Raw genomic sequence first — 27910 nt, forward strand, 5'->3', positions numbered from 1 at the left:
TTGGTGGTTGTTTGAAAGAATAAGCAAACCCAGGGCCCATGGAAGGTGGTAGGAGAGTTTCCTTTGAGTCAAGTGGGAGGTAGACCAGGCATCTGGTAAGCAATGCTATAGAAAGGTGCAAAAAACTCTGAGAAGCTAGAGAAACCAGCAGGCATTAGAAACAGTGCACCTAGCATTTGCTGCAAAAACTGTTCAGACAAGCTGCAAACACACATTCAAAGAGCTGCACAAGACCTGGAAACTGTAGCTTGCTCTTTATTCCACCCGGTACAAGGGCCCAATTTATTAGAAAAAATTGAAGTGGGAACTAGGGACACAAGCGGCTAAAAGTTTAAAGGGTAAGCAGCAGTCTTACTGTTTAATGATTTAATTAAACGTTTAATTAAACAGCTGTGCCAGCCGGGGGCAGACATGCATGGACTCCTCTCCTCCCCAGTCTCAGTTGGGAGCCAGGACAGCCGTGCAGGGACTTCTCTTCTCCCTGGTCCCAGCTTGGAGCCAGAAGCCGGGCTCCAGCTGCCCGCGTCCCACATAGCAGCTATCCACATCCTGTATGGTCATAGCTTGGAGCTACTTGCCCTTGCCCTAACCCTAACCGTACCCCCAAACCCGAACCCCGACCCTAAACCCAACCCTCACCCTAACCCTACCTCTACCCTTTCCCCTATACCTAACTCTAACCCTCGACCTCGCACTAACACTCGCCTTCGCCCTAACCCTAGCCCTCGCTCTTGCCCTCAGCCTCACCCTAACCCTAGCCTTAGCCCTCGCCCTCGCCCTAACCCTAGCTCTCACCCTCACCTTTGCCCTCTCCCTAACCCTAGCTCTCACTCTCACCTTTTCCCTAACCCTAGCCCTCGCTCTTGCCCTCGCCCTAACCCTAGCTCTCGCCTTCACCTTCGTCCTCGCCCATTCCTTCACCCTCGAGGTCGCCCATGCCTTCGCCCTCAACCACACCCTCGCCCTCACCCTTGCCCTCGCCCTCACCCTTGCCCTCGCCCTAACCCTTGCCCTACCGCTACCCCTAACCCACTCCTACACCGACCATAAACCCAACCCTCACCCTTCCCCTAAGCCTAACCCCGACCCCAACCCACACCCTAAGCCTAACCCCCACCTTAAACCCAACCCACCCCCTAAGCCTAACCCCGACCATAAAACCAACCCTAAACCCAACCCCTAACCCCCGAACCTAAACCCAACCCTCACCCTAACCCTACCCCTTCCCCAAACCAAAACCCTAACCCTTGACCTCACACTAACTCTCGCCTTCGCACTAACGGTAGCCCTCGACCTCACCCTAACCCTCGCCTTCGCCCTAGACCTCGCCCACACCTTGGCCCTCAACCTCGCCCTAACCCTTGCCCTAACCCTAGCCCTCGCCCTAACCCCAACCCAAAACCCCGACCCTAAACTCAACCCTCACCCTAAACCTAAACTCTCGCCCTAACCTTCGACCTCGCACTAGCCCTCGCCCTCACCCTAGCCCTCTCCCTCGTCCTCACCCTAGCCTTCGCCCACGCCCTCCCCCTTGCCCTTACCTAACCCTTGCCCTACCGCTAACCCCGACCCTAAACCCAACCCTCACCATACCCCTTCTCCTAACCCTAACCTCCGACCCCGACCCTAAACCCAACCCTCATCCGCACCCTAGCCTTAGCCCTCGCCCTCGCCCACACCTTAGCCCTCGCCCACACCTTCGCCCTCGCCCTGACCCTAACTCTAAACCCAACCCTAACCCTACCCCTTCCCCTAACCTTAAACCCTAACCCTCGACCTCGCACTAACTCTCGCCTTCGCCCTTGCCCTTGCCACACCTTCAACCTTGCCCTCGCCCACACCTTTGCCCTCAACCTCGCACTAACCATCGCCCTAGCGCTCGCCCTTGCCCTAACCTTCGACCTACCCCTACCCCTAACACTAAACCCAACCCTCACCCTACCCCTTCCCATAACCCTATGCCTTCCCCTAACCCCCGACCCTAAACCCAAACCTCACCCTAACCCTTCCCCAACCCTACACGCTAACCTTCAACCTTGCACTAACTCTCGCCCTCACCCGCACCTTTGACCTCGCCCTTGCCCACACCTTCACCCTCGCCCTATCCCTAGCCCTAACCATAGTCTTAGCCCTCGCACTCACCTTCGATCTGGCCCTTGCACACACATTCACCCTCGCCCTAGCCCTAACCCTCGCCCTAACCCTAAACCCTCATCCCAACCCCAACCCTCCCCCTAACCCCGACCCTAAACCCAACACTCAGCCTGCCCGAACTCCTAACCGCAACCCCGACCCTAAACCCTGCCCCTTCCCCAACCCTAAACCCTAACCCTCGCCCTTGCCGACACCTTCACCCTTGCCCTACCCCTAACCCTAAAACCAAACCTAAACCCAACCCTTACCCTTACCCTACCCCTTCCCGTAACCATAAATCTAGCCCTACCCCTTCCCCTAACTCTATCCCCAACACCTAAACCCTGACCCTAAAACCAACATTCACCCCAACCCTACTCCTTCCCCTCAGCCTAACCCGCACCCTCGTACTAACTCTCCCCTTTGTCCTAACCGTAGACCTCTCCCTCACCCTAACCCTACCCCTTCCCCTAACCCTAACCCTCGACCTCACATTAACTCTCGCCTTTGCCCTAACCATAGCCCTCACCTTAACCCTAACCATAGCCTTAGCCCTCGCTCTCGCACTCGCCCATACCTTCGCCCTCAACACCCCCTAACCCTTGACCTCTCCCTAACCCTGGCCCACGCCAATCCTAACCCTAAACCCCAACCCTAACCCTAACCCCGACACTAAACCCAACCCTCAGCCTACCCCAACTCCTAACCCCGACTCCGACCCTAAACCCAAACCTCACCCTAACCCTACCCCTTCCCCTAACCCTAAACCTCGACCTCACACTAACTCTCGCCTTCGCCCTAACCATAGCCCTCACCCAAACTCTAAGCATAGCCTTAGCCCTCGCACTCGCCTTCGCCCTCAACCACGACCTCGCCCTAACCCTCGACCTTGCCGTAACCCTCGCCCTCGCCCACACCTTCGTCCTCAACCTCTCCCTCGCCCTAACACTCGACCTTGCACTAACCCTTGCCCTAACCCTAGCCCTCGCCCTAACCCTAACTCTCGCGCTCTCCCTCGCCCTACCTCGACCCTAAACTCAACCCTTACCGTCACCCTAACCCTACCCGTTCCCATAACCCTAACCTTACCCCGTCCCCTAACTCGATCCCCAACCCCTAACCCCCGATTCCGACTCTAAACCCAATCCTCACCCTAACCCTACTACTTCCCCTAAGCCTAACCCTCACTCTCACCCTAACGCTCGCCTTTGTCCTAACCGTAGCCCTCACCCTTACCCTAACCCTAGCCTTAGCCCTCACCCTAAACCTAGCGCTCGTCCTCACCTTCGCCCTCGAACTCGCCCACACCTTCCCCTCAACCTCGCCCACGCCCTAACCCTCGACCTCGCACTAACCCTCGCCCTAACACTAACCCGCGCGCTCGCCCTTGCCCTCGCCCTAGCCCTCCCCGTAACCCTAACCCTTCCCCTAACCCCCCAACTCCGACCTTAAACCCAACCCTCACCTTAACCCTAACCCTCGACCTCGCACTAACTCTCGCCTTCGCCCTAACCATAGCCCTCACCCTAACCATAGCCTTAGCCCTCGCACGCACCTTCGCTCTCGACCGCGCCTTCGCCCTCAACCACGCCCTCACCCTAACCCTGGCCATCGCCAACCCTAACCCTAAACCCAACCCTCAGCCTACCCCAACTCCTACCCCCTTCCCCTAACCCTAAACCCCAACCCTTGACCTTGCCCACACCTTCACCCTCGCCCACACCTTCGCCCTTGCCCTCAACCTCGCCCTGGCCCTAATCCTCGACCTCGCCCTCACTCTCGCCCTCACCCTAACCGTAGCCCTCACACTAACCCTCACCCTCACCCTAGCCTTAGCCTTAGCCCTCGCACTAACCCTCGCCCTTCTCCTAAACCTAAACCTACCCCTCGCACTAACACTAACCCGCGCGCTCTCCTTTGCCCTCGCACTACCCCTTCCCGTAACCCTAACCCTACCTCTTCCTCTAACCCCCAACGCCGACCTTAAACCCAACCCTCACCCTAACCCTAATCCTCGCCGTAACCCTAAACCCTAAGCCTCGACCTCCCACTAAGTCTAGCCTTCGCCCTCACCTTCGCCCTCACCTTCGCCCTCGCCCTTGCCCACACCTTCGACCTCAACCACTTCCTCGTCCTAACCCTCGCCCTCGCCAACTCTAAACCTAAACCTTCACCCTCACCCCAACCCCGACCCTAAATCCTAACCCTAACCCTCGACCTCGCACTAACTCTCGCCTTTGCCCTAGCCATAGCCCTCACCCTAACCCTAACCATAGCCTTAGCCCTCGCACTCACCTTCGCTCTCACCCTTGCCTTCGCCCTCAACCACGCCCTCACCCTAACCCTTGATGTTGCCCTAACCCTAACCCTAAACCCTAACCCTGACCCTAAACCCAACCCTTACCTACCCCAACTCCCAACCCCGACTCCGACCCTAAACCCAAACCTCACCCTAAGCCTACCCCTTCCCCTAACCCTAAACCTCGACCTCACACTAACTCTCGCCTTCGCCCTAACCATAGCCCTCACCCAAACTCTAAGCATAGCCTTAGCCCTCGCACGCGCCTTTGCCCTCAACCACGACCTCGCCCTAACCCTCGCCTTCGCCCACACCTTCGTCCTCAACCTCTCCCTCGCCCACACCTTCGTCCTCAACCTCTCCCTAACACTCGACCTCGCACTAACCCTTGCCCTAGCCCTAGCCCTCGCCCTAACCCTAACTCTCGCGCTCGCCTTAGCCCTCCCTCTAACCCTACCCCGACCCTAAACCCAACCCTTACCCTCACCCTAACCCTACCCGTTCCCATAATCCTAACCTTACCCCGTCCCCTAACTCTATCCCCAACCCCTAACCCCCGACTCCGACCCTAAACCCAATCCTCACCCTAACCCTACTACTTCCCTAAGCCTAACCCTCACTCTCGCCCTAACGCTCGCCTTTGCCCTAACCGTAGCCCTCACCCTTACCCTAGCCTTAGCCCTCGCCCTAAACCTAGCACTCGTCCTCACCTTCGCCCTCGAACTCGCCCACACCTTCGCCCTCGCCCACACCTTCCCCTCAACCTCGCCCACGCCCTAACCCTCGACCTCGCACTAACCCTCGCCCTAACACTAACCTGCGCGCTCGCCCTTGCCCTCGCCTAGCCCTACCCCTTCCCGTAACCCTAACCCTACCCCTTCCCCTAACCCCCAACTCCGACCTTAAACCCAACCTTCACCTTAACCCTAACCCTTGACCTCGCACTAACTCTTGCCTTCGCCCTAACCATAGCCCTCACCCTAACCCTAACCATAGCCTTAGCCCTCGCACGCACCTTCGCTCTCGCCCTCGCCTTCGCCCTCAACCACGCCCTCACCCTAACCCTGGCCCTCGCCAACCCTAACCCTAAACCCCAACCCTAACCCTGATCCTAAACCCAACCATTACCTACCCCAACTCCTAACCCGACTCCGACCCTAAACCCAAACCTCACCCTAACTCTACCCCTTCCCCTAACCCTAAACCTCGACCTCACACTAACTCTCACCCTAACCATAGCCCTCAGCCTAACTCTAAGCATAGCCTTAGCCCTCTCACTCGCCTTCGCCCTCAACCACGACCTCGCCCTAACCCTCGACCTTGCTGTAATCCTCGCCCTCGCCCACACCTTCGTCCTCAACCTCTCCCTCGCCCTAACCCTCGACCTCGCCCTCGCCCTCACCCTAACCCTAGTCTTCGCGCTCGCCTTCACCCTAACGCTAACCCTTCCCGTAAACCTAACCCTACCCCAATCCCTATCCCCGACCCTAAACCCAACCCTCACCCTCGACCTCGCACTAACTCTCGCCTTCGCCCTAACCGTAGCCCTCCCCCTCTCCCTCACCCTACCTCTACCCCTTCCCTTAACCCTAACCCTACCCTAACCTCCGACCCCGACCCCAACCCTAAAGCTAACCCTCACCCTAACCCTAAAGCCAACCCTCGACCTCACACAAACTCTCACCTTCGCCCTACCCTTAGCCCTCGCCCTTGCGCTCGCCCTACGCCTAACCCTACCCTTCACCCTAGCCCTACTCCTTACCCTAACCCTTACCCCCAACCCTAAACCCAACCCTCACCCTAAACCTTAACCCTCGACCTCGCACTAACTCTCGTCCTCGCCCTCACCTTCGCCCTCAATCACGCCCTCGCCCTAACGCTTGTGCTCGTCCTTGCCCTCTCCCTACTGCTACCCCTAACCCTACCCCTTCCCCTATCCCTAACCCCGACCCTAAACCCAATCCTCACCCTAACCCTAACCCCAACCCCTAAACCCAACCCTCGCCCTAACCCTCGACCTCGCACTAACTCTCGCCCTCGACCACACCCTCGCCCACACCTTCGCCTCCGCCCTCAAGCATGCCCTCACCCCACCCCAACCCCGAACCTAAACCCAACCCTCACCCTAGCCTTAGCCCCCGCCCTCGCCCTAACCCTACCCCTCACCCACACCTTCGCCCTCTGCCTCGTCCACTCCTTCTCCCTCGCTCTATACCTCGACCTCGCAGTAACCTTCACCCTCACCCTAACCCTAACCATCACGCTTGCCCTCGCCCTCGCCCTACCACTACCCCGACCCTAAACCCAAACCTCACCCTAAGCCTACCCCTTCCCCTAACCCTAAACCTCGACCTCACACTAACTCTCGCCTTCGCCCTAACCATAGCCCTCACCCAAACTCTAAGCATAGCCTTAGCCCTCGCACTCGCCTTTGCCCTCAACTCACGACCTCGTCTTCGCCCACACCTTCGTCCTCAACCTCTCCTTCGCCCACACCTTCGTCCTCAACCTCTCCCTCGCCCACACCTTCGTCCTCAACCTCTCCCTCGCCCTAACACTCGACCTCGCACTAACCCTTGCCCTAACCCTACCCCGATCCTAAACCCAACCCTTACCCTCACCCTAACCCTACCCGTTCCCATAATCCTAACCTTCCCCCTTCCCCTAACTCTATCCCCAACCCCTACCCCCGACTCCGACCCTAAACCCAATCCTCACCCTAACCCTACTACTTCCCCTAAGCCTAACCCTCACTCTCGCCCTAACGCTCGCCTTTGCCCTAACTGTAGCCCTCACCCTTACCCTAGCCTTAGCCCTCGCCCTAAACCTAGCACTCGTCCTCACCTTCGCCCTCGAACTCGCCCACACCTTCGCCCTCGCCCACACCTTCCCCTCAACCTCGCCCATGCCCTAACCCTCGACCTCGCACTAACCCTCGCCGTAACACTAACCCGCGCGCTCGCCTTTGCCCTCGCCCTAGCCCTACCCCTTCCCGTAACCCTAACCCTTCCCCTAACCCCCAACTCCGACCTTAAACCCAACCCTCACCCGAACCCTAATTCTCGCCGTAACCCTAAACCCTAAGCCTCGACCTCCCACTAAGTCTAGCCTTCGCCCACACCTTCGCCCATACCTTCGGCTTCGCCCACACCTTCGGTTTGGCTTCGCCCACACTTTTGCCCACACTTTTGCCCACACTTAACCCTAAACCCAACCCTCACCCTAAACCTTAACCCTCGACCTCGCACTAACTCTCGTCCTCGCCCTCACCTTCGCCCTCAATCACGCCCTCGCCCTAACGCTTGTGCTCGTCCTTGCCCTCTCCCTACTGCTACCCCTAACCCTACCCCACCCCTATCCCTAACCCCCCCTAAACCCAATCCTCACCCCAACCCCAACCCTAAACCCAACCCTCGCCCCAACCCTCGACCTCGCACTAACTCTCGTCCTCGCCCTCACCCTCGCCCACTAACTTCGCCTCCGCCCTCAAGCATGCCCTCACCCTAACCCTTACCCTCGCCCTCACCCCACCCCAACCCCGAACCTAAACCCAACCCTCACCCTAGCCTTGCCTTCCGCCCTCCCCAACCCTACCCCTCACCCTACACCTTGATGTTACCTCGTAACTCCTCCCCTCGCCAACCCGACCCGCACCCTAACCCTAACCCTGACCCTAAACCCTAACCATCACGCTTGCCCTCCCCCTCCCTACCACTACCCCGACCCTAAACCCAAACCTCACCCTAAGCCTACCCCTTCCCCTAACCCTAAACCTCGACCTCACACTAACTCTCGCCTTCGCCCTAACCATAGCCCTCACCCAAACTCTAAGCATAGCCTTAGCCCTCGCACTCGCCTTTGCCCTCAACCACGACCTCGTCCTCAACCTCTCCCTCGCCCACACCTTCGTCCTCAACCTCTCCCTCGCCCACACCTTCATCCTCAACCTCTCCCTCGCCCTAACACTCGACCTCGCACTAACCCTTGCCCTAACCCTACCCCGATCCTAAACCCAACCCTTACCCTCACCCTAACCCTACCCGTTCCCATAATCCTAACCTTCCCCCTTCCCTAACTCTATCCCCAACCCTAACCCCCGACTCCGACCCTAAACCCAATCCTCACCCTAACCCTACTACTTCCCCTAAGCCTAGCCCTCACTCTCGCCCTAACGCTCGCCTTTGCCTTAACTGTAGCCCTCACCCTTACCCTAGCCTTAGCCCTCGCCCTAAACCTAGCACTCGTCCTCACCTTCGCCCTCGAACTCGCCCACACCTTCGCCCTCGCCCACACCTTCCCCTCAACCTCGCCCATGCCCTAACCCTCGACCTCGCACTAACCCTCGCCGTAACACTGACCCGCGCGCTCGCCTTTTCGCCCTAGCCCTACCCCTTCCCGTAACCCTAACCCTAACCCTTCCCCTAACCCCCAACTCCGCCTTAAACCCAACCCTCACCCGAACCCTAATTCTCGCCGTAACCCTAAACCCTAAGCCTCGACCTCCCACTAAGTCTAGCCTTCGCCCACACCTTCGCCCATACCTTCGGCTTCGCCCACACCTTCGGTTTGGCTTCGCCCACACTTTTGCCCACACTTTTGCCCACACTTTTGCCCTCACCTTCGCCCTCACCTTAGCCCACACCATCGCCCTCGCCCTTGCCCACACCATCGCCCTCGCCCTTGCCCACACCATCGCCCTCAACCACTTCCTCGTCCTAACCCTCGCCCTCGCCAACTCTAACCCTAAACCCTCACCCTCACCCCAACCCCGACCCTAAATCCTAACCCTAACCCTCGACCTCGCACTAACTCTCGCCTTTGCCCTAGCCATAGCCCTCACCCTAACCCTAACCATAGCCTTAGCCCTCGCACTCACCTTCGCTCTCACCCTTGCCTTCGCCCTCAACCACGCCCTCACCCTAACCCTTGATGTTGCCCTAACCCTGGCCCTTGCCAACCCTAACCCTAAACCCTAACCCTGACCCTAAACCCAACCCTTACCTACCCCAACTCCCAACCCCGACTCCGACCCTAAACCCAAACCTCACCCTAAGCCTACCCCTTCCCCTAACCCTAAACCTCGACCTCACACTAACTCTCGCCTTCGCCCTAACCATAGCCCTCACCCAAACTCTAAGCATAGCCTTAGCCCTCTCACTCGCCTTCGCCCTCAACCACGACCTCGCCCTAACCCTCGACCTTGCCGTAACCCTCGCCCTCGCCCACACCTTCGTCCTCAACCTCTCCCTCGCCCTAACCCTCGACCTCGCCCTCGCCCTTTCCCTAACCCTAGCGCTTGCGCTCGCCCTCACCCTAACCCTAGTCTTCTCGCTCGCCGTCGCCCTAACGCTAACCCTTCCCGTAAACCTAACCCTACCCCAATCCCTATCCCCGACCCTAAACTCAACCCTCACCCTCGACCTCGCACTAACTCTCGCCTTCGCCCTAACCGTAGCCCTACCCCTCTCCCTCACCCTACCTCTACCCCTTCCCTTAACCCTAACCCTACCCTAACCTCTGACCCCGACCCCAACCCTAAAGCTAACCCTCACCCTAACCCTAAAGCCAACCCTCGACCTCACACAAACTCTCACCTTCGCCCTACCCTTAGCCCTCGCCCTTGCGCTCGCCCTACGCCTAACCCTACCCTTCACCCTAGCCCTACTCCTTACCCTAACCCTTACCCCCAACCCTAAACCCAACCCTCACCCTAAACCTTAACCCTCGACCTCGCACTAACTCTCGTCCTCGCCCTCACCTTCGCCCTCAATCACGCCCTCGCCCTAACGCTTGTGCTCGTCCTTGCCCTCTCCCTACTGCTACCCCTAACCCTACCCCTTCCCCTATCCCTAACCCCGACCCTAAACCCAATCCTCACCCTAACCCCAACCCCTAAACCCAACCCTCGCCCTAACCCTCGACCTCGCACTAACTCTCGTCCTCGCCCTCACCCTCGCCCACACTTCGCCTCCGCCCTCAAGCATGCCCTCACCCTAACCCTTACCCTCGCCCTCACCCCACCCCAACCCCGAACCTAAACCCAACCCTCACCCTAGCCTTAGCCCCCGCCCTCGCCCTAACCCTACCCCTCACCCACACCTTCGCCCTCTACCTCGTCCACTCCTTCTCCCTCGCTCTATACCTCGACCTCGCAGTAACCTTCACCCTCACCCTAACCCTAACCATCACGCTTGCCCTCGCCCTCGCCCTACCACTACCCCGACCCTAAACCCAAACCTCACCCTAAGCCTACCCCTTCCCTAACCCTAAACCTCGACCTCACACTAACTCTCGCCTTCGCCCTAACCATAGCCCTCACCCAAACTCTAAGCATAGCCTTAGCCCTCGCACTCGCCTTTGCCCTCAACCACGACCTCGTCCTCAACCTCTCCCTCGCCCACACCTTCGTCCTCAACCTCTCCCTCGCCCACACCTTCATCCTCAACCTCTCCCTCGCCCTAACACTCGACCTCGCACTAACCCTTGCCCTAACCCTACCCCGATCCTAAACCCAACCCTTACCCTCACCCTAACCCTACCCGTTCCCATAATCCTAACCTTCCCCCTTCCCCTAACTCTATCCCCAACCCCTAACCCCCGACTCCGACCCTAAACCCAATCCTCACCCTAACCCTACTACTTCCCCTAAGCCTAGCCCTCACTCTCGCCCTAACGCTCGCCTTTGCCCTAACTGTAGCCCTCACCCTTACCCTAGCCTTAGCCCTCGCCCTAAACCTAGCACTCGTCCTCACCTTCGCCCTCGAACTCGCCCACACCTTCGCCCTCGCCCACACCTTCCCCTCAACCTCGCCCATGCCCTAACCCTCGACCTCACACTAACTCTCACCCTAACCATAGCCCTCAGCCTAACTCTAAGCATAGCCTTAGCCCTCTCACTCGCCTTCACCCTCAACCACGACCTCGCCCTAACCCTCGACCTTGCCGTAACCCTCGCCCTCGCCCACACCTTCGTCCTCAACCTCTCCCTCGCCCTAACCCTCGCCCTCGCCCTTTCCCTAACCCTAGCGCTTGCGCTCGCCCTCACTCTAACCCTAGTCTTCGCGCTCGCCGTCGTCCTAACGCTAACCCTTCCCGTAAACCTAACCCTACCCCAATCCCTATCCCCGACCCTAAACCCAACCCTCACCCTCGACCTCGCACTAACTCTCGCCTTCACCCTAACCGTAGCCCTACCCCTCTCCCTCACCCTACCTCTACCCCTTCCCTTAACCCTAACCCTACCCTAACCTCTGACCCCGACCCCAACCCTAAAGCTAACCCTCACCCTAACCCTAAAGCCAACCCTCGACCTCACACAAACTCTCACCTTCGCCCTACCCTTAGCCCTCGCCCTTGCGCCTCCCCTACGCCTAACCCTACCCTTCACCCTAGCCCTACTCCTTACCCTAACCCTTACCCCCAACCCTAAACCCAACCCTCACCCTAAACCTTAACCCTCGACCTCGCACTAACTCTCGTCCTCGCCCTCACCTTCGCCCTCAATCACGCCCTCGCCCTAACGCTTGTGCTCGTCCTTGCCCTCTCCCTACTGCTACCCCTAACCCTACCTCTTCCCCTATCCCTAACCCCGACCCTAAACCCAGTCCTCACCCTAACCCCAACCCCTAAACCCAACCCTCGACCTCGCACTAACTCTCGCCCTCGCCCTCACCCTCGCCCACACCTTCGCCTCCGCCCTCAAGCATGCCCTCACCCTAACCCTTACCCTCGCCCTCACCCCACCCCAACCCCGAACCTAAACCCAACCCTCACCCTAGCCTTAGCCCCCGCCCTCGCCCTAACCCTACCCCTCACCCACACCTTCGCCCTCTACCTCGTCCACTCCTTCTCCCTCGCTCTATACCTCGACCTCGCAGTAACCTTCACCCTCACCCCAACCCTAACCATCACACTTGCCCTCGCCCTCGCCCTACCACTACCCCGACCCTAAACCCAAACCTCACCCTAAGCCTACCCCCCCTTCCCCTAACCCTAAACCTCGACCTCACACTAACTCTTGCCTTCGCCCTAACCATAGCCCTCACCCTAACCCTAACCATAGCCTTAGCCCTCGCACGCACCTTCGCTCTCGCCCTCGTCTTCGCCCTCAACCACGCCCTCACCCTAACCCTGGCCCTCGCCAACCCTAACCCTAAACCCCAACCCTAACCCTGATCCTAAACCCAACCATTACCAACCCAACACCTAATCCGACTCCGACCCTAAACCCAAACCTCACCCTACCCCTTCCCCTAACCCTAAACCTCGACCTCACACTCTCTCACCCTAACCATAGCCCTCAGCCTAAGTCTAAGCATAGCCTTAGCCCTCTCACTCGCCTTCGCCCTCAACCACGACCTCGCCCTAACCCTCGACCTTGCCGTAACCCTCGACCTCGCCCACACCTTCGTCCTCAACCTCTCCCTCGCCCTAACCCTCGACCTCGCCCTCGCCCTTTCCCTAACCCTAGCGCTTGCGCTCGCCCTCACCCTAACCCTAGTCTTCGCGCTCGCCGTCGCCCTAACGCTAACCCTTCCCGTAAACCTAACCCTACCCCAATCCCTATCCCCGACCCTAAACCCAACCCTCACCCTCGACCTCGCACTAACTCTTGCCTTCGCCCTAACCGTAGCCCTACCCCTCTCCCTCACCCTACCTCTACCCCTTCCCTTAACCCTAACCCTACCCTAACCTCTGACCCCGACCCCAACCCTAAAGCTAACCCTCACCCTAACCCTAAAGCCAACCCTCGACCTCACACAAACTCTCACCTTCGCCCTACCCTTAGCCCTCGCCCTTGCGCTCGCCCTACGCCTAACCCTACCCTTGACCCTAGCCCTACTCCTTACCCTAACCCTTACCCCCAACCCTAAACCCAACCCTCACCCTAAACCTTAACCCTCGACCTCGCACTAACTCTCGTCCTCGCCCTCACCTTCGCCCTCAATCACGCCCTCGCCCTAACGCTTGTGCTCGTCCTTGCCCTCTCCCTACTGCTACCCCTAACCCTACCCCTTCCCCTATCCCTAACTCCGACTCTAAACCCAATCCTCACCCTAACCCTAACCCCAACCCCTAAACCCAACCCTCGCCCTAACCCTCGACCTCGCACTAACTCTCGCCCTCGCCCTCACCCTCGCCCACACCTTTGCCACCGCCCTCAAGCATGCCCTCACCCTAACCCTTACCCTCGCCCTCACCCCACCCCAACCCCGAACCTAAACCCAACCCTCACCCTAGCCTTAGCCCCCGCCCTCGCCCTAACCCTACCCCTCACCCACACCTTCGCCCTCTACCTCGTCCACTCCTTCTCCCTCGCTCTATACCTCGACCTCGCAGTAACCTTCACCCTCACCCTAACCCTAACCATCACGCTTGCCCTCGCCCTACCACTACCCCGACCCTAAACCCAAACCTCACCCTAAGCCTACCCCTTCCCCTAACCCTAAACCTCGACCTCACACTAACTCTCGCCTTCGCCCTAACCATAGCCCTCACCCAAACTCTAAGCATAGCCTTAGCCCTCGCACTCGCCTTTGCCCTCAACCACGACCTCACCCTAACCCTCGCCTTCGCCCACACCTTCGTCCTCAACCTCTCCCTCGCCCACACCTTCGTCCTCAACCTCTCCCTCGCCCTAACACTCGACCTCGCACTAACCCTTGCCCTAACCCTACCCCGACCCTAAACCCAACCCTTGCCCTCACCCTAACCCTACCCGTTCCCATAATCCTAACCTTCCCCCTTCCCCTAACTCTATCCCCAACCCCTACCCCCGACTCCGACCCTAAACCCAATCCTCACCCTAACCCTACTACTTCCCCTAAGCCTAACCCTCACTCTCGCCCTAACGCTCGCCTTTGCCCTAACTGTAGCCCTCACCCTTACCCTAGCCTTAGCCCTCGCCCTAAACCTAGCACTCGTCCTCACCTTCGCCCTCGAACTCGCCCACACCTTCGCCCTCGCCCACACCTTCCCCTCAACCTCGCCCATGCCCTAACCCTCGACCTCGCACTAACCCTCGCCGTAACACTAACCCGCGCGCTCGCCTTTGCCCTCGCCTAGCCCTACCCCTTCCCGTAACCCTAACCCTTCCCCTAACCCCCAACTCCGACCTTAAACCCAACCCTCACCCGAACCCTAATTCTCGCCGTAACCCTAAACCCTAAGCCTCGACCTCCCACTAAGTCTAGCCTTCGCCCACACCTTCGCCCATACCTTCGGCTTCGCCCACACCTTCGGTTTGGCTTCGCCCACACTTTTGCCCACACTTTTGCCCACACTTTTGCCCTCACCTTCGCCCTCACCTTCGCCCACACCATCGCCCTCGCCCTTGCCCACACCATCGCCCTTGCCCACACCATCGCCCTCAACCACTTCCTCGTCCTAACCCTCGCCCTCGCCAACTCTAACCCTAAACCCTCACCCTCACCCCAACCCCGACCCTAAATCCTAACCCTAACCCTCGACCTCGCACTAACTCTCGCCTTTGCCCTAGCCATAGCCCTCACCCTAACCCTAACCATAGCCTTAGCCCTCGCACTCACCTTCGCTCTCACCCTTGCCTTCGCCCTCAACCACGCCCTCACCCTAACCCTTGATGTTGCCCTAACCCTGGCCCTCGCCAACCCTAACCCTAACCCTAAACCCTAACCCTGACCCTAAACCCAACCCTTACCTACCCCAACTCCCAACCCCGACTCCGACCCTAAACCCAAACCTCACCCTAAGCCTACCCCTTCCCCTAACCCTAAACCTCGACCTCACACTAACTCTCGCCTTCGCCCTAACCATAGCCCTCACCCAAACTCTAAGCATAGCCTTAGCCCTCGCACGCGCCTTTGCCCTCAACCACGACCTCGCCCTAACCCTCGCCTTCGCCCACACCTTCGTCCTCAACCTCTCCCTCGCCCACACCTTCGTCCTCAACCTCTCCCTAACACTCGACCTCGCACTAACCCTTGCCCTAGCCCTAGCCCTCGCCCTAACCCTAACTCTCTCGCCCTCGCCTTAGCCCTCCCTCTAACCCTACCCCGACCCTAAACCCAACCCTTACCCTCACCCTAACCCTACCCGTTCCCATAATCCTAACCTTACCCCGTCCCCTAACTCTATCCCCAACCCCTAACCCCCGACTCCGACCCTAAACCCAATCCTCACCCTAACCCTACTACTTCCCCTAAGCCTAACCCTCACTCTCGCCCTAACGCTCGCCTTTGCCCTAACCGTAGCCCTCACCCTTACCCTAGCCTTAGCCCTCGCCCTAAACCTAGCACTCGTCCTCACCTTCGCCCTCGAACTCGCCCACACCTTCGCCCTCGCCCACACCTTCCCCTCAACCTCGCCCATGCCCTAACCCTCGACCTCGCACTAACCCTCGCCCTAACACTAACCCGCGCGCTCACCCTTGCCCTCGCCCTAGCCCTACCCCTTCCCGTAACCCTAACCCTACCCCTTCCCCTAACTCCCAACTCCGACCTTAAACCCAACCTTCACCTTAACCCTAATCCTTGACCTCGCACTAACTCTTGCCTTCGCCCTAACCATAGCCCTCACCCTAACCCTAACCATAGCCTTAGCCCTCGCACGCACCTTCGCTCTCGCCCTCGCCTTCGCCCTCAACCACGCCCTCACCCTAACCATGGCCCTCGCCAACCCTAACCCTAAACCCCAACCCTAACCCTGATCCTAAACCCAACCATTACCTACCCCAACTCCTAACCCGACTCCGACCCTAAACCCAAACCTCACCCTAACTCTACCCCTTCCCCTAAACCTCGACCTCACACTAACTCTCACCCTAACCATAGCCCTCAGCCTAACTCTAAGCATAGCCTTAGCCCTCTCACTCGCCTTCGCCCTCAACCACGACCTCGCCCTAACCCTCGACCTTGCCGTAACCCTCGCCCTCGCCCACACCTTCGTCCTCAACCTCTCCCTCGCCCTAACCCTCGACCTCGCCCTCGCCCTCACCCTAACCCTAGTCTTCGCGCTCGCCTTCGCCCTAACGCTAACCCTTCCCGTAAACCTAACCCTACCCCAATCCCTATCCCCGACCCTAAACCCAACCCTCACCCTCGACCTCGCACTAACTCTCGCCTTCGCCCTAACCGTAGCCCTACCCCTCTCCCTCACCCTACCTCTACCCCTTCCCTTAACCCTAACCCTACCCTAACCTCTGACCCCGACCCCAACCCTAAAGCTAACCCTCACCCTAACCCTAAAGCCAACCCTCGACCTCACACAAACTCTCACCTTCGCCCTACCCTTAGCCCTCGCCCTTGCGCTCGCCCTACGCCTAACCCTACCCTTCACCCTAGCCCTACTCCTTACCCTAACCCTTACCCCCAACCCTAAACCCAACCCTCACCCTAAACCTTAACCCTCGACCTCGCACTAACTCTCGTCCTCGCCCTCACCTTCGCCCTCAATCACGCCCTCGCCCTAACGCTTGTGCTCGTCCTTGCCCTCTCCCTACTGCTACCCCTAACCCTACCCCTTCCCCTATCCCTAACCCCGACCCTAAACCCAATCCTCACCCTAACCCCAACCTCTAAACCCAACCCTCGCCCTAACCCTCGACCTCGCACTAACTCTCGCCCTCGCCCTCACCCTCGCCCACACCTTCGCCTCCGCCCTCAAGCATGCCCTCACCCTAACCCTTACCCTCGCCCTCACCCCACCCCAACCCCGAACCTAAACCCAACCCTCACCCTAGCCTTAGCCCCCGCCCTCGCCCTAACCCTACCCCTCACCCACACCTTCGCCCTCTACCTCGTCCACTCCTTCTCCCTCGCTCTATACCTCGACCTAGCAGTAACCTTCACCCTAACCCTAACCATCACGCTTGCCCTCGCCCTCGCCCTACCACTACCCCGACCCTAAACCCAAACCTCACCCTAAGCCTACCCCTTCCCCTAACCCTAAACCTCGACCTCACACTAACTCTCGCCTTCGCCCTAACCATAGCCCTCACCCAAACTCTAAGCATAGCCTTAGCCCTCGCACTCGCCTTTGCCCTCAACCACGACCTTGCCCTAACCCTCGCCTTCGCCCACACCTTTGTCCTCAACCTCTCCCTCGCCCACACCCTCGTCCTCAACCTCTCCCTCGCCCTAACACTGGACCTCGCACTAACCCTTGCCCTAACCCTACCCCGATCCTAAACCCATCCCTTACCCTCACCCTAACCCTACCCGTTCCCATAATCCTAACCTTCCCCCTTCCCCTAACTCTATCCCCAACCCCTACCCCCGACTCCGACCCTAAACCCAATCCTCACCCTAACCCTACTACTTCCCCTAAGCCTAACCCTCACTCTCGCCCTAACGCTCGCCTTTGCCCTAACTGTAGCCCTCACCCTTACCCTAGCCTTAGCCCTCGCCCTAAACCTAGCACTCGTCCTCACCTTCGCCCTCGAACTCGCCCACACCTTCGCCCTCGCCCACACCTTCCCCTCAACCTCGCCCATGCCCTAACCCTCGACCTCGCACTAACCCTCACCGTAACACTAACCCGCGCGCTCGCTCTTGCCCTCGCTCTAGCCCTACCCCTTCCCGTAACCCTAACCCTTCCCCTAACCCCCAACTCCGACCTTAAACCCAGCCCTCACCCGAACCCTAATTCTCGCCGTAACCCTAAACCCTAAGCCTCGACCTCCCACTAAGTCTAGCCTTCGCCCACACCTTCGCCCATACCTTCGGCTTCGCCCACACCTTCGGTTTGGCTTCGCCCTCACTTTTGCCCTCACTTTTGCCCTCACTTTTGCCCTCACCTTCGCCCTCAACCACTTCCTCGTCCTAACCCTCGCCCTCGCCAACTCTAACCCTAAACCCTCACCCTCACCCCAACCCCGACCCTAAATCCTAACCCTAACCCTCGACCTCGCACTAACTCTCGCCTTTGCCCTAGCCATAGCCCTCACCCTAACCCTAACTATAGCCTTAGCCCTCGCACTCACCTTCGCTCTCACCCTTGCCTTCGCCCCCAACCACGCCCTCACCCTAACCCTTGATGTTGCCCTAACCCTGGCCCTCGCCAACCCTAGCCCTAACCCTAACCCTGACCCTAAACCCAACCCTTACCTACCCCAACTCCCAACCCCGACTCCGACCCTAAACCCAAACCTCACCCTAAGCCTACCCCTTCCCCTAACCCTAAACCTCGACCTCACACTAACTCTCGCCTTCGCCCTAACCATAGCCCTCACCCAAACTCTAAGCATAGCCTTAGCCCTCGCACGCGCCTTTGCCCTCAACCACGACCTCGCCCTAACCCTCGCCTTCGCCCACACCTTCGTCCTCAACCTCTCCCTCGCCCACACCTTCGTCCTCAACCTCTCCCTAACACTAGACCTCGCACTAACCCTTGCCCTAGCCCTAGCCCTCGCCCTAACCCTAACTCTTGCGCTCGCCCTCGCCTTAGCCCTCCCTCTAACCCTACCCCGACCCTAAACCCAACCCTTACCCTCACCCTAACCCTACCCGTTCCCATAATCCTAACCTTACCCCGTCCCCTAACTCTATCCCCAACCCCTAACCCCCGACTCCGACCCTAAACCCAATCCTCACCCTAACCCTACTACTTCCCCTAAGCCTAACCCTCACTCTCGCCCTAACGCTCGCCTTTGCCCTAACCGTAGCCCTCACCCTTACCCTAGCCTTAGCCCTCGCCCTAAACCTAGCACTCGTCCTCACCTTCGCCCTCGAACTCGCCCACACCTTCGCCCTCGCCCACACCTTCCCCTCAACCTCGCCCATGCCCTAACCCTCGACCTCGCACTAACCCTCGCCCTAACACTAACCCGCGCGCTCGCCCTTGCCCTCGCCCTAGCCCTACCCCTTCCCGTAACCCTAACCCTACCCCTTCCCCTAACCCCCAACTCCGACCTTAAACCCAACCTTCACCTTAACCCTAACCCTTGACCTCGCACTAACTCTTGCCTGCGCCCTAACCATAGCCCTCTAACCCTAACCATAGCCTTAGCCCTCGCACGCACCTTCGCTCTCGCCCTCGCCTTCGCCCTCAACCACGCCCTCACCCTAACCCTAAACCCCAACCCTAACCCTGTTCCTAAACCCAACCATTACCTACCCCTACTCCTAACCCGACTCCGACCCTAAACCCAAACCTCAACCTAACCCTACCCTTCCCCTAACCCTAAACCTCGACCTCACACTAACTCTCACCCTAACCATAGCCCTCAGCCTAACTCTAAGCATAGCCTTAGCCCTCTCACTTGCCTTCGCCCTCAACCACGACCTCGCCCTAACCCTCGCCCTGCCTTAACCCTCGCCCTCGCCCACACCTTCATCCTCAACCTCTCCCTCGCCCTAACCCTCGACCTCGCCCTTTCCCTAACCCTAGCGCTTGTGCTCACCCTCACCCTAACCCTAGTCTTCGCGCTCGCCCTCGCCCTAACTCTAACCCTTCCCGTAACCCTAACCCTACCCCAATCCCTATCCCCGACCCTAAACCCAACCCTCACCCTCGACCTCGCACTAACTCTCGCCTTCGCCCTAACCGTAGCCCTACCCTCGCCCTCACCCTACCTCTACCCCTTCCCGTAACCCTAACCCTACCCTAACCTCCGACCCCGACCCCAACCCTAAAGCCAACCCTCGACCTCACACAAACTCTCACCTTCACCCTACCCTTAGCCCTCGCCCTTGCGCTCGCCCTATGCCTAACCCTACCCTTCACCCTAGCCCTACCCCTTCCCGTAACCCTAACCCTACTCCTTCCCCTAACCGTAACCCCCAACCCTAAACCCAACCCTCACCCTAAGCCTTAACCCTCGACCTCGCACTAACTCTCGTCCTCGCCCTCACCTTCGCCCTCAATCACGCCCTCGCCCTAACGCTTGTGCTCGCCCTTGCCCTCTCCCTACTGCTACCTCTAACCCTACCCCTTCCCCTATCCCTAACCCCGACCCTAAACCCAATCCTCACCCTAACCCCAACCCCTAAACCTAACCCTCGCCTTAGCCCCCCCCCTCGCCCAAACCCTACCCCTCACCCACACCTTCGCCCTCTACCTCGTCCACTCCTTCTCCCTCGCTCTAAACCTCGACCTCGCAGTAACCTTCACCCTCACCCTAACCCTAACCATCACGCTTGCCCTCGCCCTCGCCCTACCACTACCCCGACCCTAAATCCAACCCTCACCCTATCCCTATCCCTTCCCCTAACCCCCGACCCCAAACCCAACCCTCACTGTCGCTCTCGCCCTAACCTTCGCTCTCGCCCTCACCCTAGCCTTAGCCCTCGTCCTCACCTTCGCCCGGTCCCTGGCTGGCTAGCAGGCAGGAACCGGCTGCCCTGGGAGCTCCCAGGCTGGGACATTTGAAGGCATAGAAGTCCCCCAGGTGGGGTAGATTTTAGAGCCTGGAGACCTGATCTCTGCTGGACTCATTCCTCTGTACCAAGGTGCCTCCCCCTGCCCACTCTTCTGCCCATTTTACATTTTAACTTTTGGTATCGCAGCCACCTTTGCATTTGTTTGGATTTTCCCTCTACTTGTCAGTATTCATTGCTAAAGCATTTCTTGCATGATGGGCCTGTGTATGTTTCACACAGGAAGTTTTTCTAACTAAATATATAACTAAAGTTATTGTCTAATAGCTGTAACTAATAGATGCTCTGTTCCAGCAGCTCACAATGCTGCATAATTCCATATGGTTCATCTGTGTAACTGAATGTTCCGAAGCACTTTGCAAAGCCATAAATTATATCCCAGCAGCACACTGACTGCATTAAAGAAAATTGCACATCCATTTAGTCAATGGTATATTGCCTGTCATGGCTCCTTCATGCCAGCCTTTAGCATTTTACTCTGCATATAAATATCCCCCACCCTTCTTTCAACAGACACCTTTTGTCTCTCAGCAGTGTACTGTATGCCACGCCTTCTGATTGCCAGCCTTGGTTTTTTTTCTCTTAGCAGGCATCAGTCAATGAGATACCGCTCTGTATATTTGTCATGTTTCCTTTTTGTGAATGCTCCCACAAATAAGATGAAACAGGAGCTGGAAGACTTCCTTAAAGACTCTTTTAATCTGTCCTTTTGCCCAGCGTCCATTGGTCAATCACAGCACCTCTTGGTTGCAGTGTCCTTACCAAAGGACTCCCAGCAGGGGCTGTGACACCACACCATGATTGAATCCTGCCCCTCTTTGAAGGCCATCTGTGAAACTCCCCTTTTGAAAAAAAGATCACCAATGCGCCCAGAGCCAAATTTTCCCATCAGGGATGAAGCTCCAGAGTACTGGTTAAAAATGATCTGTACCTCACTGGGCAATGAAAACCACAGCTGCAACACTTGGATAATTTCTTTTTAAAATATACTGAGCATCCACTTACATTTGTTCCGTTTAAAAATGAAAAGTATTTTTTCCTGTTTGCTGAAGGAAACATATCCTCTGGAAAGAACGATCTAGCAGGTCAAATCTTACGGCAATTATTTTTCTTGACAATTTCTAATGGCATGTAAGGAATCACTCTCTCTCTGCACATGGCTTCAAAGGACATGAGGAATGTACCTCATCGAAGCTCTCTGAAGGGAAAGTGAGGGGCTATAAAGGAAATACATTATGATGAGAGTATTAAGATGTTAATTAGTGACCTCAAGTGCTACTGCTGATGATAATGTCTTAAATCTAATTAAATCTTTGGCTCATTGAATATGACAAAATACAAATGGTGTTTGGGTCATATTTGATGAGACACATGGGGAAGAATCCAAAAAGAACTAAAAATACATAGGTTTAAACATGAGCAATGGAAGCACTACCAATGCTGTGCTAATGTGATGGAATTTATGAATATTTGCAGTTTGTCTAGTCCATGCCCCAAAATATTGAGTTATCACTATACTAAGGCTTCAGTTCAGAAAAAAATTTAAGCATGTGTTTAAATCCATCGCTCTCTCTTCAGCACTTGAGTTGGGTTTTCGCATCCCATGAAAATTTTTGAGATATCAAAAAAATTTTCCCATCCTGAATCAGGACAAAAAAGTCCATCTTGAATTTTTTTGCAAATAAAAATGTTTTAAAAATTCAGTGTGGATCAACTGAAATGTTTAATTTTTTTATAATTTGGAAACATTTTGTTTATATTTTGACTATTTTAAAAAAGAAATAACTTAAATTAAAAAAAAGTTGTTTTGTACTAGAAAGTTGGAATTTTTCATTTAAAAAATGTCAAAACATTTTGAAAATTTCAAACCTTTTTTCTCAAGCCTTTTTCAAATTAAAAAGTTCATCTAACCTGACTGTTTCTGCAACATTTTTCAGTTATAATGAATCAGCATTTTCCTATGATGAAAGCATTTTATCAAATTCCCAACCAGCTCTATTTAGCACATCACTTAAGAACATGTTTAAGTGATGTGCCAAATGGGGATGGATTGCAATTTAGTGTCACCAGTGACTTAGCTGGAATTCAAACTGCTGACTCCCCCGTCCTTTGAGTCATCCAGTCAACAATCAGAATGATAGCGAGATGGTGTGGTACTTCTTACTTTAATATATAAGGCTGGGCTTTTCAAGTTAGCTAGTTAGGTGCCCAACTCTCATAATTAAGCAGGGATGGGGCACCTAACACTAGGTCTGGGATTTTCAAAGAAATCTAAAGTTTTTGTCTAGGCTTGATCATATTGACTTCAATGGGCTTTGGTTCAGGCCCTTTATTACTAAATCCCATGTGAATGATACATTTTTGTAGGTAATGCAACACAACAACAAAGAAAATAAGTAAGTACAGTAGATCTATCTGAAAAGTTTTGCTCTGCACAATAAGACACTATAGGAAATCTCCATTATAATACATTGGGCGCCATTCATCATGGGGTTGACTGGCAGATATTTCTTTTTGGTGTTTCATAGTTTAACAACTCCTATTCATCAGAGCTGAATGTAGATGAATAACAAGCAGGGCCACTGATGGAGATAGAATTGTTTTGTATAACTATAGTCCTGTCATACACCTGTACATACAGAATGTACCAGCGTGATTCAATATTCATTAAGCGCTGGATTGTCTGAATAGAGAAATGTTGTAATTTTCATCATGACTGCTCAATGTGTGTCTGCTTTCATATTTTAATGCCTAGGAAGAGTAGATTTGTTAATTAAATCCCTTTGATGAACCCCACAAACTGCTCTCAGCAAGGACACACAACCTTATGAGGACATATGGAAATGGAGAGGGAAAGTGCCAAAAGATTGCAACTAGAGGATTTGTTCTCGCAAGATGCTGAGCGCTTGTCTCAGGTGCTGAACATGCTAAGCTCCCATTGGAGTTAGTGGGAGTTAAAGGGGCTCTGGAGCTCAAAGGAGTGTGCAGGACTGTCTCAAATCAGTATCGTAGTGAGCTGAATCTGCTGCCATAATCAGTGGGGAGAGAAAAGGGGAAAAAGAGAGAGGGAGCTTCTGCCTAGCACCGCTTTATATGGGTACGGCTAAGCCACCTGCCAGCTAGCCCTGACCTTCAATAGCTGGAGAGCACTACACTACCATTCTTGGGTGGGGTCAGTCCTTTGATTCAGACCCAACAATCAGTAAGCCATTGGGAGTGTTGATATTACATCACCGAGGGTGTGTGAAATGGTCTCTCTGTAATTAGTCAACACAAAACTGACACACCACTTAAGTCAACATAGAGCTTACCTGGCATTTAAATGGTCCATGACCCTTGTGCTGGCCCTTTGCATCAAGCTGAATGGTATCCTACAAGATTTGCTAAATTCCAGAGAATGCAGCAAAGGAAGGGTTGAACTCCAGCGTACACCCAACAGCTGTGAGCAGGAAGGTCTCGTCAGAAAGCTGAAATGGTAACGTTGGAACAAAATCAATGCATGTTTTGAAAAAAAAATTATGAATATTCTTTAAAATAATTTAGGTTTGATGATGAAGAGAATGTGACTTTTGGCTTGTGATTTGACATATTCAGAGCTTTTGTAGTTTTTCCTGATTTTAGCTGCTAGCATAATACTTCTTTTCCTTAGTGGAAGGCACTCATTCATGCCTGTTTTTTTTTTTTTGGCAAGTCTCCCTGCAGTTTCACAGATAGGAAGTATTATTTTTGTTCCAGTTGGAGGGATCAAAGACTTGGGATGGTCCAATTTATAAATAGCTCCTTGCTTGGTAAGAACAAAAGCATTAGTGCAAATTTGCTAACAGCATACAAGAGAAAAAAATACAATTCCTATAGTCTTCATGGAATATAAAAAAAAATCCATCAGGTGAACAAACATTAATAAATTGACAACAGCTTCACATGGATGAATTATCAGGAGGCACCTTGATCAATCAGCCTGTTGTAGAAGCCTACTGAAAATAGGTTTGTTTGAAAGTGCAGCACCTTTTACATGCAGGATGTTCTAGTGGTCTGGTATTTCAGAGACTTGGCCTCTACTCCTGGTTCTGCCTTTGACTTGCTGTGGAACAATAGGCAAGTCAGTTCACCTCTCTGTACCTTTTCCCCCTTCTACAACTTAGCATACATCTACAATGGAGTTGGAGTGTAATTTCCCGCAGGGGTAGACGTACGTGCACTAGCTTTGATCAAGCGAGCATGTTCAAAAGAGAACTGTAGCCTCAGTAGCATGAGCAGCGGGATGCGTTAGCCACCTGAGTATGTACTTAAGGTCCTGGGTGGGATTGTACTCGGAGTGGCCAGTCCATCCTGCCCCCTGTGCTATGCTGGCTTCATTTCCTTTTCATTCTGGATCTGATCTAAAGCCCATTTGACTTCAGTGTAAAAACTCTCATTGACTGTAATAGGTTTTGAATTAGGCTCTATCTGGTTGTAGAGCAGGGGTGGGGAACCTTTTTGTTGCCAAGGGCCTGATGGTGGCCCTGGCGGCGGGCGGGGATTCGGCGGCAGGGGGGGGATTCGGCGGCGGCACAGTTACGTGTGGGGCGGTACCCGCCGCCCGAATGCCGCCGCCGTTTCCGCCTTTTCGGCGGCGCGGTTTTACAGTGTCCACAGGGTTCCGTGGGGCAGTAACCGCCTCCGGACTCCCCCCGCCGCCGAAAATGGGCAGACGGCAGCAGGGTTTCGGCGGCAGGGTTTCGGCGGCGCACACTTCCCGCCCGCCCGCGGGCCGGATTAAGTTCTTTCGCGGGCCGGATGCGGCCCGCGGGCCGGAGGTTCCCCACCCCTGTTGTAGAGCATCCAGCTGAATATGATCCTAATCTTGACCGGGCTCTTTAGGCATTACTGTAATACAAATAACATTAGATGAGGAAACCCACAATGCACAGCAAAGCCTTGACACTCACATTCCCTTTTTGCTCTATTGTCTTTAGTTTTCAGTTCTGCAGTATCTTGTTTACATGGCTGGACCTAGACCAAATGGTGCCCTAGGTGAGAAGTATCTTTGGTGCTCCACCCCCTATTTGTTAAACTTTTGAATATCTTATTTTTATTGCAGTTGTTGCCCATTCCATGACTTTGATGCACAATTCACATGCATGATTTATTCCTGTGATATAAGATGATAGATTTGCACACTAGAATATGTAAATCTGTATTTATTCATGCCATATATAAGCAAATAAAAAAAGTCTGGAAGTTTCTATGAGATTCTACAAAGATTCAGAACATTCTAGGAGGCTAGCGAAGAATGAATCCAACTACCTGTAACCTTTTACTTCAAACATTTTATTTTCCTTTTTGTTGCTAACAACAGAAACCACCCCGAGCCTGGCACCCCGGCTACCCCTAAAATCCAGCCCTGCTTGTTTGTTTATTGCTTAAGACCTCTGATTTGGAGCTATGGAAATTTCAATAGGAGGAGGACAATGCTGTCTCTCTATGCATGGCACCATAGTAACAATTAAACACTCAGTGTGTATCATGAAATGGCGCAATTCACTGTGAAGAGTGATAACTTAAGACTTTGCTTGGAGTGTTGCATTTACATCCTTGGCCCCATTTATAACCCTAGAACTCTGTGTCAGTTTTATGCAGAATAATAAGACAAATATTAAAGTTATGCCATCACATAAAGTAAACACTTATTCAAACAAGCACCTTGCGCAGTACTGTAGACGACTACATAAATCACCAGAGAAGTCTGACAAAGCTCTTAGTTACACTGTCTGATTTGCATATTTTCTCTGCAATGCTCTCAAAATAAAGTAAATGAAAACTACAGGGTCATTACAGCAGAGAAAAGTTCATATTTTAGCATGAAAGTCCTTTCAGAGTTTTATGCCTTATTTTTCAGATAAGTAATATGACTCCATTAACTGGAACTATTTTATGGGTATTTCGGGAATAGAAACAGTCATGTCTACATTGAAAATAAATGCCCCACTCCCTCCAAACTAAAAGAATAAAAAAGCAGGAACGTTTATTTTAGTAAAAGAAATTGAATTAAAGCATTTTTAATTAAAAAACCCATATTAGAAATAATTCAGTCCAAAAGGCAATCAATTCAGAACATATGGATGCCTGATATGTTGGGATTTTCAAAATTGCATGAGGTAACAAATCTGTGAAGAACCATGCTCCTTAGTCCCCCAGTGTTTTTTCAAAGGAGTGTGTCACGTAGTTATGGTTTCACTCAGTATATTTTCTAGTTGAACCTTAGGCTATGTCTACACGCCCAGCCAACTCGGGCTTGCGGGGCTCAGGCTGCAGGACTGTTTCAGTGCTGTGTCAACTTCCAGGCTGGGACTGGAGTCTGGGCCCTAGGATCTTGCAGGGTGGGAGGGTCACAGAGAGCCGGTGCCCAGAAGTCTACACAACAATGACTCAGCTGCAGTCTGAGCCTGAGTCAGCTGGCATGGGCCAGCCACCGGTTTTTCTTTGCTGTGTAGACATACCCTTAGCGTCTTTGCACTTTCTGTTCTGAAAAGCAGTGGGAAGTACTTTTGCCGAGATTCAGAGTTTGCAAAATAGAGCACAAGAACCAGCCTTTCTTGCAGTACTTCTGTTTTTTTCCTGCAAATTGGGGATTAAAAATTCAGTGGCTCCTGAAAATCACAATAATGTTTTTAAAGTTTTCTAACATCTTTTGAACCTCATAACAGAGCTCTGTCAGCTTGAACATCAGGTCAGATGAGAGTTATGCGATAAGGGTTTTCATTTGAACTAGTTCACCAATTCCTAGGACCCACCTCCAAGAGCTGGAAACTGGTCACTGACTGCTAAACAGAGTGGCAGGGTATTTTAGCAAATGCAGAACTGTTGTTTTGAGGTCAGAGCAGGAGACAAAGAATAGATCCAGCGTGAAATACCCTCCTGGGTTCCACCTAAGGTTTAATCCGTTGAAGTTAATAGAAAGACTCCCATTGCTCTTAAGAGCAGTATGAAAAATCCTAATTTGTAAGCAACCTCTCCTTAAAAACAGAAGACAAACTTCTCAAGTCTCAAATGTACCTCCATCCTCTTTTCTTCCTCCACGCAGGGATAGCATCTGACTTAGATCTCTTTTCTTGTTCCTACTCTGGAACTATTTGATGAATAT

General features: G+C 54.6%; 1 protein-coding gene across 3 annotated transcripts in view; it reads left to right on the top strand.

Moving 5' to 3' along the window:
- The window catches only part of ADGRD1 (adhesion G protein-coupled receptor D1), a 248188-nt gene that overhangs the window by 196265 nt on the left and 24013 nt on the right, over window positions 1–27910 (top strand). Inside the window, exon 23 of one of the 3 annotated variants that reach the window (XM_067539760.1) lies at window positions 391–3315. The exons of the other annotated variants lie outside the window; for them this stretch is intronic. Coding sequence (XP_067395861.1) covers window positions 391–535 — 145 coding nt within the window. The 3' untranslated portion in view covers window positions 536–3315. Of the gene's footprint in view, window positions 1–390; window positions 3316–27910 lie in introns of those variants that run through there. 3 annotated transcript variants of the gene reach the window in all.

Source organism: Emydura macquarii, unplaced genomic scaffold (assembly GCF_026122565.2).
Source record: "Emydura macquarii macquarii isolate MOO-44397 ecotype Brisbane River unplaced genomic scaffold, CSIRO-AGI_Emac_v2 contig_554, whole genome shotgun sequence".
Taxonomy (NCBI): Eukaryota; Metazoa; Chordata; order Testudines; family Chelidae; genus Emydura; species Emydura macquarii.